General features: G+C 35.4%; 1 protein-coding gene across 1 annotated transcript; it reads right to left on the bottom strand.

The window, feature by feature from the left end:
- Nucleotides 6,243-10,990, bottom strand: LOC109332378 (bifunctional UDP-glucose 4-epimerase and UDP-xylose 4-epimerase 1-like). Its single transcript, XM_019567343.1, has 9 exons — nucleotides 10,687-10,990; nucleotides 10,084-10,133; nucleotides 9,854-9,989; nucleotides 8,812-8,913; nucleotides 7,894-8,121; nucleotides 7,513-7,594; nucleotides 7,186-7,268; nucleotides 6,913-7,004; nucleotides 6,243-6,663 (listed from the first exon to the last, which is right to left on the bottom strand). Exons 1-9 carry the CDS (start codon nucleotides 10,882-10,884, stop codon nucleotides 6,573-6,575), a joined length of 1,062 nt encoding a protein of 353 aa, XP_019422888.1. The 5' UTR covers nucleotides 10,885-10,990; the 3' UTR covers nucleotides 6,243-6,572.

Genomic DNA, 13,214 nt, shown 5'->3' with positions numbered 1-13,214 from the left:
TTATGAAATGTATGTTGATACATTATGGTTTATGTTGATAAACGGTGAGTTATGATGTCTTACTCTTTCTATTTCTCTTCTTTTCTATTGCTTGCTTTTCGGACGTGTGCTCTTAGGTAGACAGCTATGCTCGGATTCGGAGCTACCCGTCCGTGACGTTCCAGGAGGGGGCATGCGGAATTGAAGAGAGGCAGTACCCTAGCTTTGAAGTTAGCCACTAGGAGTTGCTTATCATTTTGTGACTTTTGAAACCCTGACGGCTTCAGTTTTTTCATGTCTTTGTTTAGTGTCTGTTGGCGATGATTAGTATTTCCGCCCTTTCTTTTTGGATTTTGTACATGTTAGTGGCGATGTAGTTTCCGCCTTTGTTGACTTAGTTGGTATGAACTAAAGATGACTTAACCGTCTATATGCATTGCGTTATTCAGGAAATTGTGAATCAGGTTAAGTTATCATTCGATAACGATAAGTTGATTTTCTGCATTTGAGTTACTTAAAGTGATGTCCCGGAAAAGGAAGGTTTTAAAAAGGAATCAATGTATACATCACCATTTCAAAAACAAAAAAAAATTACTCATTTTTCCGCAATGATTTTTAGAAGTATTTTTTGGGGCGTTACAGGAGAGATATTGGAACCACCATTGGGGCTGAGAGTCGCTAAAGCAGCGGAGGTACGTTTATAGACAGCGGTTGATCACCTCCGTTTGACCATCGGCCTAGGGGTGGGAGGAGGAACTGAAACAAAGCCGCGTCCCGAGCAACTGAAAAAATTCCTTCCAGAAGGAATTGAGAAAAATACGGTCTCTGTCCGATACAATAGTCCAAGGAACCCCGTGAATCCGAGCGATTTTGGCCAAGAATCTGGGTGCTAGAACGGCAGCAGTAAACTTGGTAGGAAGCCCGATGAAAAGTGCATATTTGGAGAGTCGGTCTACCACAACCCATATGACGGTATGCCCTTGGGAGGAAGGTAAGTGAGTAATAAAGTACATAGAAATATCTTCCCAAACTCTTTCTGGAATGTTTAATGGTTGTAATAACCCTTGTTGTTTTTATGGTAAATATTTGTTGTACTGGCAGGAGGTGCAGTGTTGAATAAAGCTCTTGGTATTTCGATACATTCCTGGCCAATAGTAGGAAGCCGCAATCCGAGCAATGGTTGGCTTCAAGCCCAAATGGCCCGCAGTTTGAGCACTATGATATTCGGCAAGCCTTGGCATATCAGGTACACAAATGCGACTCTCAAACATTAAGACCCCATTCAACAAGTGGTATTTTTGTTTCATTTTTTCATCTGCTTCACACTTGGTCAATTTTTTTTTCCTTCTGTGGATTGGTAATGTAACCGTAACTGTTATAGGAGTGCCGAAATAGGGGAGAATAGGGCAGCAAATTCGGCCATAGTGTCGTCCAGGCGTTGGGAGAGGGCATCAACGACTCTATTCGAGGTACCTGTTTGATACTTGATTTCATATTGAAAACCAATTAATTTAGTCGCCTATTTCTGTTGTTCTGGGGTATGAAACCCTTGTGAGACTAAGTGTTTCACACTCTGCTGATCTCCCGATGAGATACTGACACCATTTTTTTACCGCTTCTTTTATAGCAAACATCTCCCGAACGTAAGCTCAGGCGTGCTGCATGCGGGGGACCATCTTCTTGCTGAAGAAGGCGATAGAATGGCTAGACTGGGATAAGACGACTCCAATGGCTATGGCTGAGGCATCTGTTTCAACTTCAAAAGTAGCGGAGAAGTCGGGTAGATGTAGGACTAGGGTTTTTGTCATTTCATGTTTTAAATTTGTAAAGGCCAGCTGAGCCTCTAATGACCATGTAAATTTATTGTTCCGCAACAAATCGGTGAGAGGAGCTGCGAGAGAGGCATAATGCTTAACAAATTTTCTGTAGAAGTTAGTGAGCCCTAAAAAAGCCCTGAGTGTCGTGAGAGATCGAGGTTATGGCCAATCCACCATGACCTGTATCTTATCCGGATCTGGTTGAACCCCAGCCGCATATATAATATGTCCCAAATAAGTAATTGAAGCAACCCCAAACTCATATTTAGATCGCTTGGCATAAAATTGATTAGAATCCAATAGGTTTAACATAGTCTTTAAATGAACCAAATGATCAGCTAAACATGTGCTATAGACAAGTATATCATCAAAAAAATTAAAACGAACCGACATAAATGTGGTCTAAGGCAGTCATTCATGGCTGCCTGAAATGTCGATGGAGCATTAGTTAAGCCGAAAAGCATAACTAGAAATTCATAGTGCCCATCGAAAGTTCTAAAAGCTGTTTTGTGCGTATTTGCCAGATCAACACGAATCTGGCGGTAACGTGAGCGCAAATCTATTTTTGAAAAGATCGTTGCACCACCCAACTCATCAAACAACTCATTAATCGTGGGTATGTGAAAGCGGTATAGAACCATAATGGCATTGAGTGCCCTGTAATTAAGGGTGCAAACAGGCTAGGCCGTATACCAGGGGCTTATTACCTGACCTATAACAGTCTAGGCCATGTCAAGCTTTTTTCGTGAACAGGCCCGACTCAGGCTTTTTGAAAAGCCTATTTACTTTAACAAGCCAGACTTTAGGCCATTCAAAAAGTCTATTAAGCCTAACATGCCGACCTATTTAGTTATATTATGCAATATATTTATATTATACAATGTTAATATAAGTAATATTATAATATAAATGTAATTTTAATATAAAAATGTATACAAAAATATAATTTAATTGTTAGGGTTAGAAAAATCTAATTAAAAGTAGGAATATTAACATATTTAAATGTGTACATTATGACATATTTTAAGATTCTATACTATAACAGACCTTTAAACATGCTAACACGCTAGACTAGACTTTTAAACAGGTCAGACATGGGCTTTGAAAAAACATTTAAACAAACTAATAGGTCAGACCCATGTTCCTATATGTTGTATAGGCTCGACATGTTTAAGGCAAAGCCTGACCTAGCCTGTTTCCACCCTTACCTGTAATCTACACAAAACCTCCAATTGTCATCTTTTTTTCTAACCAAAAGAACTGGAGAAGAAAATGGACTTGTACTGAGAATGACAATTCATGTTTGTAACATCTCATTTAGCATGGTAGTCATCAAGTCTTTTTGAGAGTGAGGGTATCTATAGGGTTTAGTGTTTACGGGGGTTGAGGAGGGTAAGAGAGGGATATGATGGTCTTCGAAGTGGGAGTGTAGTGGGTGTTTGGAATATGGAAAAATAGTTGTCAATGAGAGATTGTAGTTGGGGATGGATTGGGCCTGTCTAGGAAGAGAGTTGGGCTCGATTTGTGAGATTGGTTTGATGGCAATGGCCTGGAATGTGGATAGGCTGTTAGTGTGAAATAGGCGAGAGATTTGATGGAATGTAGATGGTTGAATGGAATATGAATTGTCCCATGTAATATTATAGTAGCCTGACCCACTGTAAATTGCATGGAAGGTACCGAAAATCAGAGACAATAGGTCCCAGAGTGCTAAGCCACTCGATGCCCAACACCACATCGGCCCCCTTGATGGGTAGTAGGTAAAATGGAATGCTAAATTCTTGGCCTTGAAGGTTTATTGGTGTTTGTTCGCATAATCTGCTACAATATATGTGTTCCACATTCCCTACCATTACTGCAAATTTGGGAGTTGGAGTAATAGGTAAGTTCAAGTATGTAGCCAACCTGGGTTGTAGGATATTATATAAACTGCCCGTGTCCACTAGTACTGTTACGGAGTGTCCAAAAATAGATCCGAAAAACTTAAGAGTTTTTGGAGAAAGCTATCCGCCAAGGGCCTGATCTGATATGTGAAAATGGATAAGATCTTCTATAGTGGCCTCACATTCTGCCATGACTTGGTCATCAGTCACGAATTCTGGACCAGTGATTGTGTGCTCGGACAACTACAAGGGGTAGTAGCATGAGTAAAAAAAATTGGTTGACATCTGTGCCCCGAGTGATATTTTTTGTCACAATTGTAACACAAACCCTGTGCGCGTCGGTCCTGCATCTGGTTAAGGGACATCCGACGGATAAGAATGGATGTTTTGTTTATAGTGGGGGTGAAGTGGGTTTGGGAATATTGATAGAGTGGGGTGAGAAAGGGGTGTGGTTGGGACAAAATGTAGATCTGTTAGTATCAAGAACCTTAGCTTCTACTAATTTGGCTAACCCCAGGGCATCTGAAATAGAGTGAGGGCGTAGGATAGCCAATTCCCAACAGATTTCTAGTAATAACCCAAAAATGAAACAGTTCATAATGGTTTCTGGAGATAACCCCCAAATCCGGTTGCACAATTTCTCAAACCGTTTTTGATACTCAGCAACTGACCCTTGTTGTTTGAGCTTGAAAAGTTATGCCTGATGATTAGTATAAGCGGAGGGACCAAAATGAGTCTCCAAATCTCGTGTAAAGGAATTCTAGTCGGAGAGTTGAGAGTTGTGAAACATCCACTTAAACCAACTCAAAGCTTCCCCTTGCATATAGAAGGCAATCATAGGTATTCGCTGGTCTGGCGAAACAAGGTATAGTTTGAAGAATTGCTCCGCCTGGAAAATCCAGTCCAAAGGTTCAGATCTATCAAATGGCATGAGGTAGAGCTTAGAGGGATGTGTTTGTGGGTTTATTGGGTGGGGATGGGACATATATGTCATAGGGGAGGCTGTCTGTGGTGGTATGGGGTACTGTTGTGAGGCTGGAGGAGGGGATTATGGATTAGGAATTGGGTGGACGTGTGGGGGTGGAGGAAAAGGTTGAGGGGGTGGGTCATGGTGAGAAATGTGAGAAGAGGAAGGATGAATAGGTGAGACCAACGTGGATCATGAGGAATTGTGGGGACAAACGTGATTTTTGCGAGTTTGTGAGTAATGTTGTGCAAAATTATGGTGATGGCACCATGTCTTGCATCCTGCAGTTCTTGACTCTCTTTCAATTTCTCCATGAGCAATAGTGTAGCTTAATTATCAGGATCTTTTTGGGAGGCATGAGAAAAGCAAATGAAAACACCAAAATGTTAGGAAGAAAAGTGATTCTATGGACAATTGACTAAAATTACTCTATGAATTTACTGAATATTCATCTTTCCTATCCTCCAAAATGGTTCATTACATAATTATATAGGAATTAGTAAAGGATCCCTACCATACAAGTGGCAGGATCTAACAAAAGGTAATCATTGCTTAACAAAAAAGTGGAATATTTTAAAGGTTAATTCATAACAAACTCCTTCTGCCAGCTCGGAGTCACATGCTGCCATTTGGGCCTTCCTCTCGGCTCTGGGCCCTATCACTTTGCAACTGAAGAACCCAATCCACTTATTTCACCCAATTCTCTTTTATTATCATCTTTCTTCTTCCGTGAAAGATGAAAAAGAGGAGTGAAAGTCACATCGCAAATTAAGGTGGTAAGAAGAAATAGAATCACCTTTCATTGTGTAGATTCATGAAAGAGCAAGTCTAAAGCATCAAAAGCTCACAAAGTCAGAAGAAGAAAAAAAGATTGTATCATAGAACAAGATGCACTCATTCCCCTTGAACAAGGTACTAGATAGAAAGTTGCAGACAATTAAGGCAAGTAGTTAGGCACAAAAACTCCTTTAATGGTGATGATTATTGAATCTAGGAATGATAGAAACATAAGCAGAAGCATCAAAACAATAATTATTGTTCTGATACCATCTTAAAATGGTAGGAGTCATGGAAAAGAAAACTTCTTGATGAATCAAGAAGTATGAAAGAATCATGAATGAGAAAATTAAAACTTTCTATATTGAAATGAGTTAAAGGAATAAGGGAATCATCATTTATATACTACAATGCCTAACTAATAATTAACTAGTTAATTAATCAATTAAACTCTTAATCGATTAACGAAAACAATATCACAACTAACAAACTGAAATCAACTAACTAGAATATATCGTTGTATTCAACACAATCATTTTCAAGCTTGGAATACATGACACATTCCAGCTTTAAATATTTTCTCATGATTCTTTCATACTTCGAAGATTTTAAATCCTTCATATACTCATTCTCATTGTTTTCAAAATTTGAGGTTCTCTAGACATACATATCTTAAAATATCTAAATACTTTAATAAAAAATTATAATTAAATTCTTAAATGAATGACAAAATTATATTACCACACTATAATTATTTTAGCTGCTCTTTAATTATCTTCTCATCTAAATTTCACATTCTGAAAAAAACTTTAATTTTATTTTCTCTTCTCTTTCTTCCTTCCTTGGCCCTTTACCTATCTTCTTCCATTTTCCTAATAACTTCCAAAACACTAACTAATGGAAAAAAGAAAAAAATAAATGAGGTATGAGCAAATTCAAATTATTTGTGTTTTTATTCAAGTCTCATGGACCTCATGTACAATTATTTTTCTTATTGAAACTACTTGTTTAATAGAAATGGTATTACGTTATGTCCTTGGACAGAGTGGAAACATTTTATACCACTATTTCTTTATCTTTCTACTAAGTGAATAATATTATGCCAACTAAAAGTGGTTATTGTTTATAAGCATTTTATTTTTGAAGCTCTCATTCAAGGCTATCTCCCTTGTAACCCCATGGGTTATTCTTTGCCCAATTCCATTGGTCTCTGCACATCTCTTCTACACCATATTTTGCCCTGAACAAAATAAGACCCAAATTAATAATCATAATCCACCGATAACCACCAAACCATCATCTAGATAAGGTTGACTACATGAATCGAATGATGTCATAATGATTAAAATAAATGCACCCCGCAAGTGCAATTAATCTTCTAGATTTAGAGTCTGGGTGCTTTGGTGAAGCAAAGCTTTGTTAAAAAAGCTGAATGATAGCAAATTTAATCATGCTTGTTAAGTACCAAAGAATGAAATCATGTACTTACTTCCAACCAAGTTCCTTTTCAGCTTTTTCTGTAGATGCATAAACTTCAGTTGCATCCCCTGGCCTCCTTGGACACAATTTCACAGGAATTTTCTGAAAATTGAATATCCAATGGAAAATGAGAAATCTTCATATATACCAAAAAAAATATTTGGAGCAACACTGAAGCATCCCGAAATGGATTAGTTCCTTAACCATAAGTTAAGGAGATAACCTTAGTTATACCAAAAAAATATAGAAATACACCCAAAAACATGTGTAGATGCATAATTACCTTGCCAGAAGCTTTTTCAAACGCTGAAATCATTTCAAACACAGATGTACCATGACCGGTTCCTAGGTTGTAAGCAGTACAACCTGAACAATAATTTGTCTCATTTACATTAACATGAGAAGATGCAAGATAATTAAAACTATAAATATCACAACAAGACATTTGTTCACAATCCTGTTGCAACAAGTACTCAAAAGTTCTGCAGGAAAAACCGAATTCGGCTTCAGGGGTCTTTTCCATCTATAAGTTCTTTCACTCATCCTCTCATATCCAATGAGAAACTTTACACTTAAATAAAGTTAGCATATAGAGTAACAGATAATTCACCTATGTTCTCCGGGGTGAAAAGCTTTCTCAGGGCAGCAATGTGACCATCTGCTAAGTCCATCACGTGGATGTAGTCCCGGACCTTAATTTGCACAAGGAAAAACAAGGGTGGGTTAACATTTTTGCAAGGGAAAGAAACATTTATAACCTTATTATTTGTCTTACTACCACATTTTTTTCCATAATGCCTTGTTTAGTAGATGTAGGAGTAATAAAATTATTGTCATTATTACATAGGGTGGCCTAGTGCAACCAGAGAGGCCGAAGACGGTAGATATACACGGCTTTACCCCATAAATGAAAAGACTGTTTCCTGTATTGTCGTTATTATATGATGATGACATAAAAATGAATTGCTACATATATGTGACTTGTACTAACCGCAGAGCCATCCTTGGTAGGATAATCATGACCATATACGTTGAGTTCGGGTAATCTTCCAACAGCTACTTGTTGAATATAAGGCATGAGGTTATTTGGGATACCTCTGGGATCTTCACCAAGTTTACCACTTTCATGGGCTCCAACTGGATTGAAGTATCTCAGCAGAATGATCCTCCATTCTGGCTCACCTTTCTGAATATCTTGTGCTATTTCTTCAAGGAAAAGCTGCAATGAGTTCAAATGTCAGAGAACAAACAGAGCCAAACCATTAGCTGCCAAGAACAGGCGCTCTAAATAGTGGTTGCGGTTTGGGAAACTAACAAAAATCTTGACGTTTCGGACAATCATGGATAAATGTGACAGGTGCAACAATAATTGTGGCCACGTTATGGTTTTGGTGATTCCCAAAACCTTAACCTATTGGCATCTGTTATGGTCGCGAACCCAAATTTAAAACATTGGCAAATACAGTAACAACATCACTGTTATGTATATGGCTCATAGCAGGGAAGTGAAACACGACTTAACTACATGGGGAGACACAGTCTTCGAAGCTCGCTAAGACATAGACTTTCATACAGGTTCATGTTCTGGGCTTGGTGGCAACCACGACCATGGACCTGGAATGGTGGCAACCATAATCATGGAGTGGCACGGTTAATGGCACAGCAGTCTTCGGCAAGGCCATGTCTAGCACCATGGCCTTTGATCAGGATGACCTTAACAAATTTCTTAATCTGATTTATGGCTTTTAAGTTTATGTATTGGGTTGAGGTAGAATGCTATATATACATGTATTTTGTAATCTTAAAAGACAAACTCAATTGATCGAGTACATCTAACCAATGTGGTTGCACAATATCGAAAGCGTGGCGTAAATTGGAATAAATAACATATAGCAGAGTGATGGATTACCTTGGTCCTTCCATAGGGATTCAAGGCTTGTAAATTGGAATCCTCCACACATGGTATTCTTTCAGGTTGTCCATAAACAGTTGCAGATGATGAGAAAACCATCTTTGCACAAACATTTACATGTCAAGTACAATTATATTGAAGGATTCATGCACATCCCTTAAAGTCACATCACTTAACATTTTTATGAGTTAACAAAATTGAAGTATGCTTATACTTATACATAATAGAAGTATATTTGATACTACTAAGAATATCCTCATAAGTAAGGAAATAACTATATGTTCGTAATCTTCTTTCGATTTTTTTATTATCATGCTCATTTATTTCCTTCATCCCATTTAATCCAAAGAATATTTAAAAACATTCTTTTGCTATAAATTTGAAATCAGAATTATATTGTTCCTTAGTCTTCATACCACAAACCTGAGTCGTCCTAATATGTATCATTTTCTTTGTAACAAAAATCTTATAATAATAATATAAAAATAGAGGAATTGCATATAACAAAATAATATTGTTAACCATGTAATTATGTTTCCACAAATATAATATACAACAAGTCTACAAACTAAAATGTTTACATATCAATATATATTGAGAGCAATTTTCGGTTCATTCTTATTAAAACAATTTTCTGCCATTTGTTGTTATGATATTCTTATTTATTAATAATATTCATTTGATAAGAATATTGATGGGGTTATTCTAACTAGAAAATGTTTTTTTTGCACTGTTAATCATTATTGAAAATCTCAAACAAAAACAAAAGTAATACAAATCAACAATGAACTAGTATAAAAAACTTTACACTGTCAATACACAGATTTTAAACTTTTAAACTGGGATTGATTATAAGATAGATGGTTGGACTTAAATATAAATAAGAATAATATTTATTATCGTAGAAAATTATAAAAATATATAATAAATTATAAAAAACACGTAGGACCCACAAAAAAATGAGATTAATTTTCTCCCAAATAGAAAATCTCACAAGTTATAACATATTAAGAGTGTTTGAAGTAGGACATAAATGTACCTTTTTACAGTTATACTTTGCCATAACTTGGTAAAGATTGATGGTGCCAACCAAATTAAAATCAAAATACCGACGTGGATTTGCAACACTTTCTCCAACAGCTTTTAATCCAGCAAAGTGGATAACAGCATCAAAACTGTTTCATTACATGCTCCAATTAAATCCAAAAACAATAAAATAAAAAATAACAGCATTTCACTTAGCAACCAAATTAAATGTATTCTACGCACTTTGTTTTTGAGAATAATTTCTCCAAGTCATCTTTATTTCTAAGATCACCCTGCAACCATTCCAACACCAAAAGAACGGTTAATCATGTCAAAGTTTAATTCCTATGCAGTTTTTTATATGATAAGTAATAAAAAAGTTCTAACAGCAAACAGAAAAAATGAGACATTTAGTGTACTTCAAATGTTTACTTCGTCCCTTAAAAGGACGAAGGCTGGTACTAGATTCGAAAATAACTAAAATGTTAATGGTTTGATTGCAAGCAACATTTGTTGAAAGCGACATGCATCCGAAAGGACCTTATTAAAAAAGTGAGATAATGCTTTTGATAGTATAAAAAGGGACAAAGTTGAAATATGGAAATTATATCTTCACTCTTAAATATGTTTTGACTTTATATATTAGTATATATAAAAAAATTATAAACACGAGAGTGTAAGAGTTTTATACGCTCTTATCCATCATTCATGGCTCATTTTCAATTATTATAAATTAGAAAAATAATATAAATAAATGGTGGATGATATATTGACTAAATATTTTACAATTTTAGAGAATAATTTAATGAAACATAAATAAAAATAAGAAGAGAAATAAATAAATACCTGGGTAAATTGGAGATTGTTGGAAAGCTTAGGACCAACCACTTCCTTAACACGGTTAACAGCTTGAATATCAGAGTTTTCGAGATTATCAATTATTGAAACATTAAAACCATCTTGAAGAAGCTGAACAACGGTGTGTGTTCCAATAAAACCAGCACCACCAGTCACCAAGATTGTTTGGTTATTTGAGAAAACCATGTTTTTGTGAGAAAGAGAGAGAGAGAGAGGCTTTGAAATTGAAAAGGAACTAAGAAAAACACAAAGAATCTTAAAAGAGATTGTGGGTATTTATTTGTTAAACTAGGGAACTAAAAAAGAAAATTGGATAAGCTTTGGTAAGGAGAATTAAGAGTTTAAGACATTTTTAGGTTTCTTTTTCCTGTTTTTAATCGGTTTTATTTGTTAGTTTGGCGCGTTTCATTAGTGTTCTTCTAAGTTCTAATTCTATTTTACGTTTGTGTCGGTTTTGGATTTGTTTGCCACGTAATGTTGTTTCATTTCTGAACCTCATCATCATCCACTTCATAATAACTTGCTATATTCTCATGTAATAGTAATTATCATCTCTGTCAGCTAGTGCCACCGATTTACAACACAAATTCAATCTATACAAGTCAAAATTATGAGGTTTATATATATCTAGAAGTTTCGGATGGTTGGAGTTGGTATAATAATTTATTACAATATATACAAAATTCATTACAAACTATATCATAACGAACAAAAAAATAACATAATCCGTCCGTAGAAGAAGTTGTTAGAAATTATAAATTTCTAATTAATGTGAACATCATATATTTGATACAATGATATCAACTATTTATTTTCGGGGTTACATTATAAGTGATCTAATTACTCACACCCCTTAGATTTCTAAATGGTTATAACAGATATGGGCTTAATGGGTGGATACCCATCGGGTTAACCCATAGGGGATAATGGGAACCCTATAAGTTAACACATCAGGAAGGCTATGGTCCCCAATCAAATTAAGTTTTCTCCTCTCCCCATGAGAGTGAAAACGCAAGTCCCAAGAGGAATCAGGGATTTGGTTGAGGAAGATCATCATACCACAAAACCTCTTTCAGAAACGTGGATCAAAGGAGCACATCCAGAAACATGGATTCAGGTATGACAATGCACCTTTTGATTCATATATGTGTGTGAGAATCATGAAATTCAAGATCCTAGGATTGGTATTTCACCAATCATAGAGTATTTCCAACAAGTGGTATCAGAGCGTTCGGTTATGAATTTTATGATTCTCAATTAAGGGTGTTTTCCCCAATCTTATATGAACCCTAATTTTAATTTGGGGATTATTGAATTATGTTTCTGCTGTTATGTTCTATCAATTGGGAATATGCAACAAAATAAGTTTTTTTTTGTTCTCTGTTGAATTCAATTGAAGAAAGAAAAAAAAACTTGTTGAATTTTGAATTCAATCTCCCACCTACGCAGTATTGGAATCATTATATGTTTGTGTTGTAATACATCAATGACCGTGGGATAAGAATTCACTGTGTTAATGCAACTTGTGCACTAAATAAACTAGTTTATCATATTGATCATTATTTAGTACTGTAAGACCTTGGTGAGGTGCTTGATTACAGTTTCAATAATATGTTAATATATCAAGTTCCTTTTTTATTGCATCTTGTTTGTACCTAAGGTTACACTGCCCTGAGATACATTGATTACTATTGATCTATTGTGTCAATATTGATAGAATGACAACCTCAGGAATGAAATTGAAACAGAATTATTAATGTATATAATGGTATTACGCACTGTGCATCACATTTGTGTGTAGTGAAAATATCAACATGTAGTTTTATGGATGACACTATTTTTTATGGTCTCAGGCACTGTTCAGTGCATTACATTTTTTGTGTGGTGAAATTATCATATTTGTTCTATAATAGTTTTGTCCTGTGATAATTAAAATGTACATACTTTTAGTGACTTATATTGCTATTGCATAAATGCAAGTGTATATATTCAAATGCTTTCTTTGTATTGTTTCTTTAAATAGTTTGCACTGTTTTGATTTGGAATTATACGGTAAGCAATTATGGGATAAGATTTGGTAATCATAAAAAATATCAAATCTGGAGGTTTTAATTCCAAGATCATTAATTTTTAGTAATGGACCCATATTATTTTAATTTTTGTCTGGTAATTATCTAGGATTAATGGATGCAATATGTTGCCAAAGTAACCTCTATTGTTAGAAATTAATTGAATTACACAGATGAGTATGAGATTATTTATGCAAATTGTGTCCAGCCCAAAGGAAGACACAATTTGGAAAAATAATAACATACATGTAATGATAAATATGTAACAATTATAAAGTTTCTTTTCATGTGAATAATAGTCGGTCCAAAGAAAGGCTATTGTTTGACAGAACTAATTGTTAATATTTGATCATTACACTGAGAGTACCACTTACAAATTGATTTCTCTGTCCAAAGACTAGATATTGATGTTGTGTTAGGTATCTTGTGATGGGTCTATTATGTGAA

The sequence above is a fragment of the Lupinus angustifolius genome, chromosome LG18, assembly GCF_001865875.1.
Source record: "Lupinus angustifolius cultivar Tanjil chromosome LG18, LupAngTanjil_v1.0, whole genome shotgun sequence".
NCBI classification, from domain to species: Eukaryota; Viridiplantae; Streptophyta; class Magnoliopsida; order Fabales; family Fabaceae; genus Lupinus; species Lupinus angustifolius.
The sequence above is the reverse complement of the archived record's forward strand: the minus strand, read 5'-3'. Positions and strand labels throughout refer to the sequence as shown.